Below are 18,157 nucleotides of genomic sequence, written 5' to 3'. Positions count from 1 at the left end.
TCTGCTGAATGGATTTTGCAGCACTCAACTCCAATTCAGCAGCGAGCTGCTCAGCTGGCTTTAACCATCCTGAGTGTGAAAGATGCAAGGATCTGTCAGCACACAGAAAAGTTTCAGATGTTATCGTTTAAAAATATGATGAAGTTTTCCAAGAAAGCTATTCCTAGTTACTTGCCATAAATCCCATAGGAAAGGGTGAGATGCTGGGAAAAGACTGTTTGTGAGGCTCTAGGGGATTTCCTGCTGCCCAGTGGAATATCTCTATGGATTTGACCCAGCAGCCATGGCAGGGTTGGGGTATGGTCCCCCTCGGTGCCCAGACTTGGGTGCCCCAAGGCATCTGTGCCATGACCTAGGAAGGGCTGCCCTGTCCCAGTTACTGGGGGAAAACTGCAGGCAGGGGCATTAGCCTTGGTCTGTGGGAAGCAGAGAAGGGTAATTATAACTTTTCTGTGCATTGGCCAAGTTTCTGTGGATTTTCATAGGAATAAAAGCCATATTTCTGCCACAGAAGCTGTCTGCAGGCGAATCCAAAACACTTGCTTGAAATCAGAGGCTTCTGGAGCTGCCAGAATAGGATCTTGGTATATTTCATCAGGCAGGGGAGAAATGGAGACATGTTTTTTTTTGTTTAGCCTTGGCCCCAGAAAACAGGCAAGCTATCTTGGCTGAAGCTTTTGGTGTATGAGTGTGGGGGAAAATTGACTGATAACAGATGCTCATTGTGTAAAATTTAATTCCAAGTTATTAAAGAACTGTAAACAGGACTTCTCTAGCTTTTATAGTTGATGCTATCACTTTGTATTCATCAAACAATAACTGCTAATACTGTGTGCCTTCTGTTCTCTCTGTATGCCCTTCATTCTGTTCAGATTTCTAACAACACAGCAATGCCATCAAATTTGAAGTGCAGCAGCTGGAGGCAAAGAGAGCATCCTTAATGGCATTACTTTCAAGCAAACACCATGCTCGGGGAGCTAATTGCAAAGTTCACTTACCTGAAAGACGGAAAACTGCTTGGCAAGTGAATGTCTTCACCAGGTCAATACATTTGGAGTAGAAATACCTTATTGACCATAACACTTTGAATTACTTATCAGTCGGTCATGAAGGAAGGTGGATTACACTGAAGAAAAGCATTAGATCAAAGTGACCGAGTCCACAATTCCTGCTCATAGGGAGCCCACAGACCCTTCTCCAGGCCCCTTTTTCACAAGGCCCAAAAGCCCATGGGTGGTGCTTTCCCCTTTGTGGGGACAACCAGGATGGAGAGGAAGGTGGAAAACTATGGTCAGCCCAGGGCAGCTGCCCTTCCAGGATCATGGCTTTTGATGCTCTGAGCCTCCCAAACTCAATTTACCTGGGATATAAACATTATGACTGGAAAATGACATGATGCTTGAGACTTTCCCTCGCTTTCCTAACTGAGCTACCTGTCCCACACTGTGGCTGGTCTGATACTGAGGAATCTGAGAGGGGTTTTAGAGATAACAGTGTCTGAGAAGGGCTGGGGAGCCAATGGAAGTGCAGACATTCAAAAATAGTTTCCTTGCTAAGTTAATCTGTTTACACTGGGCATGTGTGTATGAAAACCAGTCATTTCTGCAAGGGTAAATGTCATATACAGTTGAAAGAAGTCTCTGATATATTTTCTATGCAAACTCTAGGTGTGACTAAAGCCAAATTCAAATGTTAAGAGAAGCATCAAAAACATGTGACATAAGCACGCGGATCTGTTTATGCAGTTGCCTCTAATGAGTAGCAATGTCTATGGAAATATTTATATGCTCCATTAAGTGGGACAAGAAAACAATATAAATCTGTTAAGCATTGCACACTATAGTGACATTCTTCAAACAGTAATGCACTTGGTGTTTGCTTCTCAGGGCCTCATTGAAAATGCAGTCCAAACTAAAGATGTGAATTGAAAAGTCAAGAATTAAACTGCATTATACAATAATATGTGGACACTCTTAGCCAGAATTACAGTGTCCTTAATTCAATCTGCTTTAGTTCTCCTTGGAAATTAAATAAATTAAATAAAGGTCACTTTAGGCTTTTTAATTCTTAATGAGAATATTCACACAAAAGTGTAAAGAAATCAAACTAATCCACATTAAAGGACTCACTCACATGCATTTTCTTGAGGCTGCTTCCAGAAACCATACCTGATTCACATGTGGAATTCAGGGAAGATTTTAAAGGCTGACACCTACAGCTCCTCTCTTCTCATTTATCATCTTCTTTTCTCTCTGTGTCCTTGCCCAGTCAGCAGATGTAACTGTGTCTCTTCCTTTAGCTCACTGCCATAACTAAACCCACTGTTGGTTGCCACTAGGATTCTGTTTATGAGAAATTAAATATGTGATAGAAGGGTGGAAAGTGTGATGGTTGCTTAATATGCAATAGCTTTTTTTTTCTTCCCTAAAGAGACAAAAATGAGGGGTTGCTTTACATTCACAGTCAGATTATGCTGCAGTAATTGCGTAGGCAAAGAAACCAAGAGACAAGAGGTTTCCTCCATATTAAAGGCATTTTCTAGATGAAGAATAATTTTACAACCAGGGAGGCTGCTGCACCCCCAGGTCAGCAAACACTCAAGAGGGGATGCAGCTTCAGCATGCAACATGGCAGTGAGCGAGTTAGCCGCTGGGCTGTCCTGAGGAACACAGGCATGTCACCCAGAATTCTGTGACCGCATCTTAGGGAACACCTCCTGTAGTAGTGGTGGGAAGCACCAAGACAAGCAAAAGTACACAGACCTCTCTGGTATTTTTAAGTATCAATTATGTGAGACTTTTTTAAAACAGGTCATGATATGGGGAGTGCATGCAGCTTCTGGGTTACAAGATAAGAAGCTCAGCCTAGAAGGAGGTTTTGCAGAGGGTCACTGTAAGGTAATTTTGTGATTAAGCTTATTCTTGGTTAGCTGATCCTAGACATGCCTCATGCAAGTGAGGGCATGCTGGGGAACACGCAGAAGAGGAAAACTGAGGAATGCATTAAAAAACCCTTTATGCTTTGCTTAAATATTCGTTGAGGTATGGGCTTGTGTTTGATGCTGATGCAGGTTAGTTACCCTATGTCTGTCACATTTACTGTTTTTCTTATCATCTCTGTGGATTATGGAAGAAAGTATTTATATTGTGAACTATGAGGCTGCCAACCACAATTCTATTTGTTCTGTCAATCCTGTTTTTCAAGAAATCATTGAATCTCTTTTCTTAACAGTCATTTATGATGAAGTATAGAAAATAGGTTGAAATTTTTGCTCACAATGTTAAGTGAATATATCATGTTCAGATCAGACACTCACAAGCTTGTTTTTTAATACTCAAATATGCTATATTTAGCATAAACTGCAGTTACAGTTCAGTTTTCATGACTTGGAAACATAAATGATGGGCCCTGAAACTGTGACGACAGATTCACAGCTACAGAGCCGTGCCTGAGGTGCTACAGGGAACACCAGTCTGGGGGACAGTTTCTAAAAACTCATGATCTCCAAAGAATGCTGAGGACTAAGAACTCAATCTTATTATTAAAAATGTCTAGTAATTGAAGCAGATTGCAGAAAAAAAAAACATCCTTCTTTGTTTTTGTATGAAGGTTTCAAGCTAGAAGATTTGGCAGAGCAAAGCTGTAATTCTTTGGTGTCTAGGAAGGTGGTGCTAAACTACAAATTATAGCCAAAGCCGAGAGAGCTTGCTTTCTGTTGCATGTAAAGGACTTCATCATGCTAGTTAACGTTTCTTGAAGCCAATAAAGATTGCAGAAGGAATGTGAAGAGAGTAAAAAAGGAAGGTAAAAGGGCTTAGGCTAATATTATTTAATATCTCCTAATAAAGTTCCAGTGTTAACACAGAATCACAGAAGGGTTAGGGAAAGGACCTTAAGATCATCTAGTTCCAACCCCCCTGCCATGGGCAGGGACACCTCACACTAAACCATGCCACCCAAGGCTCTGTCCAACCTGGCCTTGAACACGGCCAGGGACGTAGTATTCACAGCTTCCCTGGGCAACCCATTCCAGCGCCTCACCACCCACACAGTAAAGAATTTCTTCCTTATATCCAATCTAAACTTCCCCCGTTTAAGTGTTAGGAAAGCTCAACCCATTCTGCAGTTTCTATTAGTTTTGTTGTGTGAGAAGAATCAAGATCTGCTCTCAACTTCATGGTTTTATTCAGGCAGCCCGTTACATTGTGAAGCAACATGTGTGCTCCCACAAATGACGTGGTGCTACGGCTCCTGTTTGTATCAGAAGAAAGCTGCATCCAGCTCAGAGAAATGTATTTTATTCTTTATATGCATAAAGATGTTCATACTGCCCTTGAGCGACCGGTTTCATTCTTTTATGCATAAAGCTCTATGGTTTGTTTTGTTTTTTAATCTGAGCTTAAAAGTGAGCTTCTGTTTCTTGTCACATTCTTTTTCAAGTCCGAAAAGCTTTTCACTAAAACCAGAGATTAATTGCAGCGCAGGGATGTGGGATGCCCAGGAATACCAGGCTTGGGCTAGTGGACACTTTAGCCCTTCATTATCAGCACTAATATTACCAGTTTCCTATGAAACTTCCTGTGATTATGGATTTCTTGAGGTATGGCTTGACTTTACTTAAATGTCATGACCTATTATGTAATTGTTTCTTTACCCATCACTCTCATAGACAAAAGTGATGAGATCTTCTTCCTGGAAAAATGCTTTTGAGTGCCTGACTTGAAATATGTTTAAGAAATGTGCTTCAGAGTTTCTGAAAACTTGTCCCTCTGGGTTTCTCAAAATCATTGTTTTATTCTGAGGGCTCCTGCCTACCTGCCCAGGATTTCTGCCATTTCCCTTTGTTACCTGATTCTCATAACACTCATTTGTGACAGGTGATTATTATAGCAGAGAGAAAGACAGAAATGCTTGCTCCAGACCCACGGAAGGGATGGATGACAGAATTTAGTTTAGAATCAGTATTTCCTGAGTCCCAGCCCTGTGCTCATTATTGTTTTAAGTGGTGCAGAAAGTATTTGTATCATTACCGACAAGCCCTTATTACTACCAAGTAAATAATTTTAGTGTGAAAGTGCTTGTCATGTAACCCTATACACTGTGATAAAAGCAGTGATATATAGGCAGTTCCAAAAATATGCACATTATTTTTTGTCTTTAAAACCCTAGTGAGATCTGCTGGGTGAGTGCAGAAAGCATGGCCCCAGGAACGCGTGCGGTATGCAGAGGTCTGAAAGACCAGCCAGCAGCTGGCCTCCAGCAAACCACCTCTTATTCCCAGGGAAGAGATCAATGACCCTTGAATTAGAGACAGAAACCTTCCCCGGGGCTCCAAGACTGAACAGAATGTAATTTTCAGAAAGCCATCAAATGTGTGCCTTTGAAAGGTGGAGACTCCCATGAGTATCAGACCAGAGGCACAGCAAGCAAAACCCTTTATGTCATCTCAGTGACTTCAACATGGATATCTATGGGCTGGTTGCTTCTGAACTCTATCACAAGGTACAGCAATGGAGCCACATCAGACTGGGCATATAGCAGAAGTATTTAATGCTCTCACACAGCAAGATTGCTCACTGACTATGGTGTTGCTTAACAACGGTCACAGGAGCATGTTAAATCTGAAAACATAGACTTCACTCTGCGGAATACGTAGTCATTTTCTTCACATTACAATGATTTCTTTTTTTAGAGCATTAATTTTCCTTTGATCTTGTATGTTTTGGTATTTATGTTGTGGTGGATAATTATTTTGTAGACAACATGTAGAACACTTTGCTTGGACAGCACAGGGCCAGTCCTCTGTGGAAGGGAAGTCACTATGTCACATCCCTCATGTGGGTGGTACAGCACGATGGCTAGACTGTGGTTAAACAGGGCTGACTGTGACATTGGCAGTTGGTTTACATTGATTACATATATCTAATATAAAAAAAAATAAAAATAATAAATATATATATATACATTTTACATCTATTCCATGAGTCTATGATTTTCATTTTCATATTCCATCCCAAAGGCTGACAACTACTGGCAAATGTGGCACTATTTTTCTGGCCTTTACCATTACAATGCAGGATGGAGCGAGAGATTATCAAGGAGAAACTGCCATCATGATTCATTCAGTGCAGGAGAGATTAGAGATGACAGGTTCTAATCATAGCACAAATACATCCTTGTCCTTATCTGATTTCTTCTTTTTAATTCCCCTTGAAGCATTTGCCACTGAGAGATGTCTGGAGTTTTTGTAGATGTCAGTCTTTGAACATTTGGATGGAGTGCTGGACATGAGTTAAAAAATGAAGGGATTGATCTGAGCCACCATCCAGAATTCACCACTTGTGAGTTCACGTGGCTTATGCAGACCACAGTGATCTCAGATCACAGCAGGAATATCCCTCGAGACCTAACTTGGTCTGTAATGGTAGGTGTCTGCTTCTGAATGGCCTCAAGAAGCCGGTTTACTTTGATGTTCCATGAAAAGCCTACCAAGGTGAGGTCAAGAATGTATATACATACACACATATGTATATATGTGTGTAGATATTTCTAGTACATATATAAAATATACATGATACAACATATACACTTTATATATTATTTTTATGCATATGCATATATATGTATTTATGCAGAAACATATGACATGTTAATATGCTAATAATTGCAGAATGTGGCAGATGTCTGGTTTGGATGACATTGTTCTTCAGAATTAATTGCCCTTCATCAGGTTTTGATGGGTCAGGGATGAATTCCTTGACTTTTGGATATAAACCACTGTATATCATATGATATATTGATATAATCATACCTCCAGATTTTCATGGGGAATACACTGAATGTTATACTTCTGCTTTTTCATGGAGAAATCAGACACTCAGTAAAATTAAAATGATTTTCCTGGAATCCTTTCACTTTATTTACCTTAACACAGAGTAAAATATTTTGTAACTGTAAGACTTCCTGTCATCCAGATGATGCTGAATTACAGGCTGTAGCCACTGACTTCATACTACCTTTTAAGTAAGTGAAGCATGATGGAAAAAGTTGTAAAAAGCCACAGCAGAAAAGCCACCAGCTCTAGAAACCTTGGAAACAGAAGGTGTGATATTTCTTCATCAGCTTTCATTCTGCTGGATTAAAGATAAGTAAAGAAGAGAAATGCAGACATGGAAGTTAGGCATAATATTTTGAAGGAAAACAGAAATAGATTTAGAGGCTGGCGGGACTCCCTCAAAAAAGGTGCTAAAGAGGAAATTCGGGGAAAAGAAGTGGGAAGAATAAAAAAAAAATAGTTAAGTGGGATATCTTTCATGGATGTTTTCAGGAAAAAATAGTTGTGGCTTATTATGAGGCTTTTATGCTCAAGGCAGTTGATAAAAAAGTTGCTTTCTGTCCTAAATCTTGATATGTGTCAGTTATTTTTCTCCATCACTTTTATCCTTACCAGTGTTACACACTTGAACACGGTGGTTTTGCAGTCCCAGGAGGAGGAGAAGGTGCTTGGATCTCACCAGGTATTATGCCGAAAAGCAGCTGATGGCATTCTGCAAATCTGCACCCTGACATCAGTATGTGGCTTCAGGTTATTAAACACAGGGTAATGCACGGCCCCAGACAGCATACAAAACAGCAGTTCATTTCCAGCCCCTCTCTGGATGTTGTAGCACTAATGATGCAAATCAGTTGTCAGGGAATATAGCCATGTTATGTGTGTAACCGTAATAAGGCACTGCTATGGCTGAGTTCATTGTTTCTAGGGGGAATAGAGAGTTTGGATTCAAATTGCAAAGCAACCCTGTTCCTGCAAGAAGTGAAAACTTGGATAAATGAAGGTTAATAGAGTTAATTGTGGGGAGTAATACAAGAAGGCAACTCATGCTAGAGAACATAAGTGATTCAGATAAAGGGGAATTGTAATTAAATAGAAATTGGATAAACATGATTATCCTGGAAACGTTTCTCAGCGCAGTACCAGGAGGTTTTAAGATGCAGAGGCAGGCACATGTACATGATCTGGAAGTAAAGATCATGTACACCACTGCCAGCTCTCCTGCGTATTCCACCACTGCGGCTGGTTGCCCATGCTGCTGCGCTGTGTCAGGCCATAAACTGAGTTAACTTTGAAGTCTATTTTGTCTGCAACTGTAATTGGCAAGTGATCTATGTCTTCATCCCAAACCCCAAGATTCCTCACGTAGCAAACTTTCATATAGATGGGTAAATATTCGTACTTGCCATACATGCCAACTAAACCTGATACTTTCTATTAGTTTAAAATCCGTGATACTTTTAAGATGTACTGTGTCATATCCTTTATGTCGATAATTATAAGTTTACTATGTTTTTTTTCCACAACTTGTATTACTTTTTATGTGGCTGTTTAAAATGAAATGCAGTTTGATAACACTGAGAGGCAAGCAAGAGGCTTTCCAAACTGAACTCCTTTACGGAAATATATACTTGTGCTTCTTTTGAGTTACAAATATTCCTTGATGACCTACCAGAGATGAAGGGAATCATATGTATTCCTCCTAGGACAACCGCAGACTTCCAAACAGACTTTTTTTTTTTTCCTTTTCTTTCCTTTTACTTGCAAAATATTTTTGGTACATTTTTAACTTTTAACTATGTATCATCATTAAGAAAATCTAAATATACTGAATTTGAATACAGGATGGTACTAATTCACATTATAATTCCTATAGATTATTTTACATAACTCATGCAGAATAAAAAATCCTTGAGAATTTAATAAGAACTGTTAAATACTTCTGCTGTTCCATTATTTACAGTACAGGTTGGAATGATTGTTTCATGATTCTTGGTATATTGTATCCTAATGACTTCCCAGCTGCCTAAGGAGAATTTGCACTGGAGTTCTATTATTTATTCTGAGCAAGCGAACACCTCTCTAGGGAACAAGCCCGTCTGCCCCACCAAAAAAGAGGTTGAGGGGAGATCTTCTTGCTTTCAAATTTCTCCACTTTTCCAGTACCAACTGTATTCAAAATCTTCAAGCAGACTTCACAACCCCATATACAGAGGCCAGTTATAAGCCCTCACTGTCATCTTTAAGCTTGCTCCTTGAAACTAGGTGGCTGATCATTTACACACTGTAATAACCTCCTAAGTATTAGGATAGCATCCCTTGTGATAGTGAGATGTGCCTGAGAACAAAGCGAATTGAATTTGTGAAAACCCCCAGCACATCCTCTTTATTTCTGCATCTGCCATGTGACACAGTAATTGTCTTACATTCCTGTCTCCTCTCCTTGTTAAGTGAGTTTGTTGAAGTTTGCTGTATCAGACATACATATATTTGCAACCATTCCCAAGATCATGACTCCATTACCTAAATCGATTGTTGAAACTTGATTTCTGTGCTGGAATTATTTATGTATCAGGGTAATTTTTAAACTCAGTCAGTCATGCACAACAACATTTTTCATTTCCAGTCTAAAATTCCATTTCCTTAGCAAGATCTTCTGTTTACTGAAGCTTAGTAAGTAGTCATTTTTATATTTTAAAGTTTTCACAAAATTAATTTCCTGAAGGTCTATTTCTTTCTGTCACAATACAGCAAGTATACACAGGGCCTAGACTCAGAGGTCATGTAGATGACAGAGTAACATAATTATTCCCACAAACCAGCTCAAAGGATCTTGGCTGCCTATACTATAGGCACAAGTTTTGGCATGCACAAAAATGAAGGCAGAGACACCAAAGTTAAGACAAAGTTACACACTACCTCAAGTACACTTTGAGTAGTTTGCGACACAATGTTTCTGGGAAAACAGTTTTTCACTGCTGAGTGAAGTATTTTCATTTCCTAAGGGAGAACTGGGTTTTGAGCATATGTAATTTTATGAATTCTGCAACAATCAAAACTTAACTCTGGAAAATTTGTTTAATTTCCATGAAAAGGTTATTGTTTGATCTCTGACTTCCTGGCCATGATTTTTTTCCCCACAGCTTTAGTAACAGTAACATGACAGATTCACATCAGAAAGTAACCCATATATGCTGCAATTTTGTGCTTTTCAGAGAAAAAGAGGAAAGAGCTTTAAGAAAACACTGAGATACTTACTGCCTGTGTTACTGAAAAGCAAAGATGAACCTTCCAGTTACCCACCCTTCCATAAGCTAGCCTGTTGTTGACGTTGTTTACAGTGGCTTTCAGGCAGCTTGACATGGTAGAAACTCATGAAGGCAAGGCAAATATAGTGTCGTATTTTCTAACTTAAACTATGTATTTTTAGGTAGTCTTGGTTTGCAAAAGGTGAAGAACGATTACATTTTTATCAAGGTATAGTATGGGCTTAAGGCTAGTGATTATGGATTCTAAACGTACATAGCTGGCAGTGTTTCTGATGTGCTCTGACAATCATGCTCTGTCTTGCATTCATGACAGAACTCTTCCAGAGATGGTTCTCAGTAACCACAACAGTATGACAGATGCTTATAGTAACTGGACATAAGCGGTGGCAGGTAAATATGGAGTGTAATGTTATCATTCAGTACTGCAACAGGTTGCAGTGAAGCAATGAGGGCCTTAACTATTTTCTTCTTATTTGATTGTAAATCAATTAGGTTAGTTTGGAAATTTCTTCTGAATCAGAAGTTTTGGCATATGAAATGCTAAGAACTGGGAAGAGTCGTAAGTCAAAAGGTGTTAGTAACTCTACTGCTTTCAAAAAAATAACATGAAGAACAATGGGAATCAATTGCTTTCATTATTTAAAGACACAGTAAAAGTCAGTTACATTGTGTACAGTGTGGAAACCCCCAAATGCTTTGCAGTTTAACACAGATTGGCATTGGTGGCTGCTCTGATATAATGGTTAACTCTGTCCACATTACTGGGATGAATGTGTGATTCATCTTCACTGAATACTTTCAAACATTACGAGGATCTGACTGAAATCAAGGTTGTAGTGATTAAGGCAGCTACTGGGTGTAACAAAATATTATCTACAGTTGTTATGATTATGCAAGTGGGATTACTGGGAGACAGATCAACAGGATAGCTTAAGTCCAGAGTAGTATTACTGAAGGTCTACATATAGTATTTGTGGCATTGTATGAGAGAACACTGTATGAACTTCAGAACAGTCCAAATATACCATTAAATAATCACATAGTAATGACTGCTAACTGAACATCAGTGCATGCCTAATGCAGGGATAATTCACTAGTGAACTAAGAAGCTGGTAACACAACAGGTAACTACAGAAAAATACAGTAGTTGGTATTTTAATAAAGTGGTTAAATGTAAGAAACTAAAGCTTGAATGTTTTTGATTGGTGCTACGTGGCAGATCAGCACAACTGAGTTTGATTACTAATACACAAGGTTATGCTTGCTTCTGCCATGCTGCACTGAGGAAGAAACCCAGGTGAAAAATTTTGTCATGAGCTGAACTTTTGACTTTGGGTAAACCTACATGCATCTGATTTCCAGAATATTTACACAGTTGATGGAAATACTGTGAACAGTGCTGAGTGGCTACAACTCCATGGAGCAGCACAGCAAACATTACAATGAGCAGACAGTGGTGTTGTCCTGTTAAGTTATTTAGAAGACACTGATAATGAAGTCTTTATCTTCAGTCATTTGTCACAGGTGTGTTTCTACACAGTTCCTATCCTTACGTTCCTTTGGGCTAGATCTCCTATATATCATTTTACTTTCTATAAATGCATCCAGAAAGAAAAACAGTGAATTTGCCTACACTTTATTGCAGTGCTACTGGAAAATGCAAGCAAAGAAAGAAAAAAAAAACCCCATCCAAATCTAACACCTTGATATACTCAGTTTTTGGGTGTCAGAAGTATTATCCAGCATTAAACTGTTTATTACAAACCATTATTTTCCTATGTCAAAAGTAATTGCCATAAATGATGGCTCTACTATTATTTCATTGGCTTCACTTCAAATCCTGTACCTGTTATTATGAAAGACCTCAATGGAGGCCCTGAGAGGCTGCTTCCTTGTAACAGAACCCCAAAGCTGCAAGATACAACTGAGAATACCAAAGAATTCATGCAGTCTGGAGACACCAGTATCATCCCGTACTCTTATCAGGTGAGACAGTAACTTTGATCAAAGGCTATCTGTTGTCTTCTACGATAATGGTTCTTCTAGGATAGGTATCAACGTCCACAAATATGTAGCGGACCTCAAGTCTTCCTCTCTCAGGATTCTGTGAGAAAAACAATTTCAGGCTGTTTTGGTTTTGTTTTTTTTCTCTTTGGTAGTTTTAATCTCAAGATTAAGCTTGTCAGCTGTATCAAACAATTGTACGTACCTCTTTGACTTCCACATGGACTGTTCCCCGCTTCCCTGATTCAGAGCCCTCAATATAGAACTTCAAACGCATATGTTTCAGTCCATCCTTTATGTATTCAATGTGACTAAAACAGCAAAACAAAAACCCAAGCCACCCAGCAAGGATACATGTTATATGCTAGTTAAAATATAAACAACTTCTTTAGAGAAGCTGCTTAACTATTTTGTAAGAAAATGTATTCTGATGCAATCCTTATGCTACCATGGGTTCATTCTCTCTACTCCTCTTCTGAAGCTCTGCTGTGAGTATAAGGACTAGTGGAGTTAGAAGAACTACTATGCAGTTGAGGATTAACAGACTAAGTGCTTATATGTCCTCACCCCAGCCCTCCCCTTGAAACTCAACAGCAATCCAGTGGCTGAAAATTCTGGAATTTTCTTGCATTTATTCTAAAGAACCCCCAGATTCAGAGCCTGACATGCAGAAAGGAACACCCCCATCATCAAGACTGGCAGGGTTTTGGGTTTTTTAGGCACTTAAAATGAAGTTACCAAGCCAAAGCACACAAACAATGTTTTGTTAACTTATCAATTATCAGGTTGGTTAAATCAATCAAAACAGACACTTCACTATAGGCTTGACATATTTTGGCAATGTCTGTTAATAATAATAATTATTTGTTCTACTAAAGTTGTGTAACTTTAGCACTGATATCAAATCTCCAGTCTAAATGCTCATATTTAGACTGGAGTTAGGTTATGCTCAATATCAGATAAAGATCATGTTACTTTCAAGGTGACCAATTCCAAAAACTAATGGTCAAACTAGAGTTCTGGTGCCAGCTTATGTTTCCTACTGAAATTGCTAACTGCTGCATACTACCAAGGGCTTATTTTCATCAGTCATGCTCAGATACACACTGTGAATTAAACTTCCAATATGTTTAAGGTGACATTATGGGTTACAGAGAACAAAGATGAATGAAGAGCCTTATTGCAGTAAATTCACATTCAAGGTACTCATAAACATACACAGAAATCTGCCCTTTTTGAGACATCCTTATACTGCAGACACAAATGAAGTCCTCAGCTCAAAAGTTTATTTTAAATACTAAACTTTCAAACTGATGGAAATACTAGGAAAGCTTATAGTGCATTTACTTATTTACACAATTTCTTTTACAGACAGGTGCTTAAAACATTTAGTGCATATCCTTTTCATTAGCAGCTCCACTTTAAACACTTTTTCACAGTCTGGTGAAAAGATAAAACTTCCACCAGTAAATATCACTTTCCTCTGGGGAAAAAAAAAAAGTTTCTCAATTTCATGGTTCAAGTTATGCATCTGGGCTTATGTGTCCCATCCTGTATGAAATCTCCTCAGGCAAATTCAAGTCAAAGGACGAAATAAAGACAAAGCCCCTATTGCGTTATAGGGCAGGAAGGATTCACATTTTCTAAGAATTACTTCTGTTACTTCCCTCAAATACACTTATGAAAGGTTTAGGTGAGAGATGTTCTGTTAAATACACAGTATAGATGTAGCCTCAAGTACCAAAAATCAGTTTAAGAAATGGGCAGCCAATACTGCAGATCAGCTTGGGACAATATAATCACTGCAGTGATTACAACCTGTAGAGTCAGTCCCAGCCCAGCTTTAAAGAGAGCAAGTTGTAAAGTCTGAAATTTAGTACCTCCTGCTCTTTCTGGCCTGATAAAAACTACTGCTTCAAAAGGAGAAAAAACTCTTCAGGAACAACTTTTCAAAGCACGATTTCACTCTATTTGAGGGTTTCAGACTGTAAACTTCAGTCAGATCCCTGCTCCCCAGATGCATGTGTAGGCCTCTGTACTGCTCCCTTCAGACTCTTCCTATTCTTGGAAGAGTCCAGCTCTATGTTTACTGTTCTGACCATTGCTTGTTTTGAGGCACTCAGAACTGGCATTTTGTATTGTATGTATGCTGTACTTCACAGTATGTGCTCCACAAGATGTACCGCAAAATACTGCTTTCGTTTTCACTCAAAAGTAACAGTGTATGTCACATGCAGTTCATTAATCTAGATCTAGCTTTCTATTATGAGACCTAAAATGTCTCCGCAGTGCCTGTATGGGGCAAACACCAAAGGGCACCTGACAAGCTGTCGTCTTCCTCTTCTTGTTGCCTCCCCATAACCTTTAATGGATTCACCAAAAACACCGATTATCTACAAGAGAAAAGAAGCTTTAGTTGTCAGAAGGTATCACATTGAAACAGATATTCCAGAAATGCTATGAATGCATTTCACTTTCAACAAAATGCCCCTTCCGAGTCTGATGTGTCAAGGATAGAAGAGTTTATGACAGAGAACAGTGTAAGGAAAATTCCTCTACATTTCAGTGCTTTTCTTGACAATCACATATTAGATGTCTAAAATCCCACTATCTTCCATTTGTACTGTTCTCTGCAATTATGACATTTTAATCTGTCTTCCTACTGTATATTTTATACTTTACTGACATTTTGTGTAAAATGGAAAAAAAAAAAGCATGAAATATTTGATAATGTCTCCTCCAAAACAGTATGTTTCAAAGTTTAAAATGCAAATGCATTCCCCTTCACATTATCTAAAAAACATTAAGAAATCCAATTTTTTTGCCCAGATCTGTAAAGCCAGACCAAATTAACCTAGTTTTAACGTAGTTGGTTAAAAAGAGAGGGTGATTTTTACTGCGTAAACACTGTAGATAAGTTTTAGTTCTACAAACTTGTTTCAAACCAGACTCCATTGTTATTCTAGTGACAACCTGTTACTTCTTTTCTAGGCTATCCTCAGTGGCATCTGTGGCAATCTTGTTTGAAAGTTATTTCATGCATTTCTTGGTGTGCCTGAAGCAGTGGCTTTTAGAATCCAGCGTTAAGAGTGACTTTTGTTTACATCTAGCTACCTTGTGTGATAACATGACTGTTCTCCCTTTTTCTGTTAGCCACGGGAATGCTATCTGTGTTTCTCATGAAGAATTTAAATTCCTGGATACTTATGCAGTGCTTCACAGTATGACTGAACCTTAGTGAAGTGTCACAACAGATGTGTGAGATTCCTTGTGCAAACTTCTGACTCAAAGTTAGACAGTAAACTACTGAGAAACAGAAACTTGTGACTAAGGTTCAAAAACAAACCTCAGGGTGAGATCTGCATTTCTCCAAGGCATCTCCATAGATCTTACTTGGACTAGAAGAAGAGAATAGCTCTTTAAAAATCACATAAAACAAACCACCTGTAACAGAAACAACAGCAAATGGAATGAAAACTAATCAAACCAGATTAATGAAAAGCATCTTCTAATAAAGAATATAATTTTTAGAAATAACCTGTAACACCAATTCCAACAAGCACCACAATAAAATAGGTAAAGTCTCTTCCAGCATCTTTCACTGAAATAGACAGAAAACAAGCAGGAGTTACAATCTTGTACAGTAAGATTTGCATAGTTTTCTTCTATAAATGCTCTCCTATTTGTCTGCAGCTCAAATAACATTTTGGCACAAGAAAGAAATCCACTAACAGCTTCATAATGCCTCATCACTAAAAGAAAGAGACCATGGAACATCTCTTATCCTGTACACAGCTTGCTTATACCTCTGGACTAAACCTTATTATTTTCTGTTTTCCTACTAGATGTTTTCAAGACCCAGAGTACTTACTGCTACTTTTTGTGTACATGACAGATAGTTTCTTAAGAAGTAATGAAGTATTTAGCACTGTAGTATTCATGCTACTGTGTAAACCCACAATCATTGCAATCCTCATGCAATGAAAAGGTAAAAAATGAAAAAGCATAAGCTTATAAATGGCACACACTGACTGAAAATAACTGATTTTATGAATTCTTGATTAAGTGAACAATGAAAAGGAAGGATATTAGACCAAAATATGTATTTTATTTGAGATCATTAACTGCAGTTTATCTAATTTTATCTATTAGTTTTGAAGTGGCAGCATACATGCAAAAAAATCCCTTAAAACAGTCATATGAGATTCTCTGTTACAAAATATTTTTGAGAACCTGGAAAGAAACTACCGATTTGCTTAGTTGATAAGGTTGTGCCTTTCAGTGAAGTACAAGTTACTGGGGAAAATTTAATAACAGTTTCTCCTGTAATCTTCTAACCAGTTGAGGGTGTTTTTCCGAAATCTTTTCAAAGCACTTAGAATTTTTGAGGTTAATTATGCAGAAACCACTTTTCACTGAAGTGAGAGCAACCAAAGTGACAGCCACCCTATAAACTAGCATCACATGTAGACGTTTAACTATTTTCTAGAAATAAACTTGTTTCAACAGCTTCAAGGTAGGCTGTGTGCAGTAGGTTTGCCTTTTGAAAAGGAAAATGAGAGGCGACTACACATAGCATCACAGGATAGTTTGGGTTGGAAGTGACCTTTAAAGATCATCTAGTCCAACTCCCTGCAATAAGCAGGGATATCTTCTGCTGCCCAGAGCCACATCTAGTCTGACCTTGAATGCCTTCAAGGATGGTGCACCCACCTCCTCTCTGGGCAACCTGTGTGAGTGTTTTACCACCCTCATTGTAAAGATTTTTTTCCTCACATTCAGCCTGAATCTCCCCTCTTTTAGTTTAAAACCATTACCCCCATCTTATTGCAACAGGCCATGCTAAAAGGTCTTTCCCACTTTTCTTATAGGCCCCTTTTAAGTACTGAAAAGCCACAACACGGTCTACCTGGAGCCTTCTCTTCTCCAGGTTGAACAACCTCAACTCTCACACTCAGCCTTTCCTCGTTGAAAATCTTATCCCTGATATGACTTAACCACTAATAAGCAAGCTGTTTGGAAGAAGCCACTAATTTCTGTTTTACTTGTGCAATACATAAACGGAAACGGATCAACTGCTGCAAACAGAAGGACGTGGAAAGAAAGGGCTCGGTGTTTTAAATTCCTGAGTTTGGGGGCTGTACGATCTCAGCTGCAGCAGTACTTTTCTCCGTGCCAGCACACAGTGCTCCCACTCACAAGTGACTACAGCCCGTCTTACCTCTCTGAGCAGCCGACAGCAGAGTTTCTCCTTTCTCAGCCCTTTGCAGGGCCACATGTTTGCTATCATCGCTAGGTTTCTCAGCTCTCACCCCCCCGGCTTGCGTCCCGATACTCCTCCGGGCGGCCCGGAGTAGCAGGGCGGGCTCCCTGCAGTGAATTTGGTGCCGCCACCTCAAGCACAGCCGGAGGCACTGCCAGGGCGCCGTCTGCAGCAGGGCCCAGCCATGGGGAGCGAGCAGCCGCCTCCCCAGGGCGGTTCGCACTCCCTCGCCGCCCTGCCAGGCCCGCGCAAGGGAGGTGGGCAGCATGCCGGGGCTCCGCTCCCAGCCGCCCTCAAGGAAGCACGCCCGAGCTAAACGGGAAGCTTCCGCTACAAGCCACCGGCCCCACGGGGGGTCTCTCGGGGAAGAGTCAGGGCAGCTCCCCACCCAGAGCGCGGTTCCCCAGCCGGCGCTCCCGGTCAGGAATCCCCATTAGCCTTTACCGGGCGGTAGCGACCGCTCGCCGCTACCCCAGCGGAAATCTTCCCGGGGACGGCGGGGAGGACGGCAGCAGCGGGCCTTAGGAGCGGTAGTTTAAACGGGCTCCCTCTTGCGCCCGCCGCTAAGAGCGGCTCCCAGCAACATCACTACAGCGACCGCCATGCCGAGCGCCGCCGCCATCACGGGGCGGGGACACTCGGCCGCTAAAGGCGGCGGGGGGAGGTTCCCCACGCGTCTTACGACCGAGGTCCCGCTCACGTTTTTAGGCTTTTTAATATATGTAAATTATATATATTTGCTTTTTGATCTTGCACACATAGGCGCCTAACAGCAATGCAGGTGACGTT

General features: G+C 39.9%; 1 protein-coding gene and 1 long non-coding RNA gene across 3 annotated transcripts; one reads left to right on the top strand and one right to left on the bottom strand.

Moving 5' to 3' along the window:
- The first annotated feature begins 7,461 nt into the window (after positions 1–7,461).
- LOC134171105 (uncharacterized) lies at positions 7,462–16,128 on the top strand. Its single transcript, XR_009967480.1, has 2 exons — positions 7,462–7,600; positions 15,951–16,128. It is a non-coding gene; the product is annotated as an uncharacterized LOC134171105 (long non-coding RNA).
- TIMM21 (translocase of inner mitochondrial membrane 21) lies at positions 9,973–18,017 on the bottom strand. Of its 2 annotated transcripts, XM_062633096.1 has the most exons (6): positions 17,327–18,017; positions 15,644–15,706; positions 15,452–15,549; positions 14,425–14,498; positions 12,311–12,416; positions 9,973–12,205 (listed from the first exon to the last, which is right to left on the bottom strand). In XM_062633096.1, exons 1-6 carry the CDS (start codon positions 17,634–17,636, stop codon positions 12,113–12,115), a joined length of 744 nt encoding a protein of 247 aa, XP_062489080.1. In that variant the 5' UTR covers positions 17,637–18,017; the 3' UTR covers positions 9,973–12,112. The 2 variants fall into 2 exon arrangements, with proteins under 2 accessions (XP_062489080.1, XP_062489081.1); XM_062633097.1 differs by lacking the exon at positions 12,311–12,416 and having other exon boundaries at positions 12,084–12,205.
- Between the last annotated feature and the right edge of the window lie 140 nt (positions 18,018–18,157).

The sequence above is a fragment of the Pezoporus occidentalis genome, unplaced genomic scaffold, assembly GCF_034315485.1.
Source record: "Pezoporus occidentalis ecotype Australia unplaced genomic scaffold, CSIRO_AGI_Poc_V1 ctg4, whole genome shotgun sequence".
In the NCBI taxonomy this organism is placed as follows: Eukaryota; Metazoa; Chordata; class Aves; order Psittaciformes; family Psittacidae; genus Pezoporus; species Pezoporus occidentalis.
This window is presented reverse-complemented; position numbering and strand designations above follow the sequence as displayed.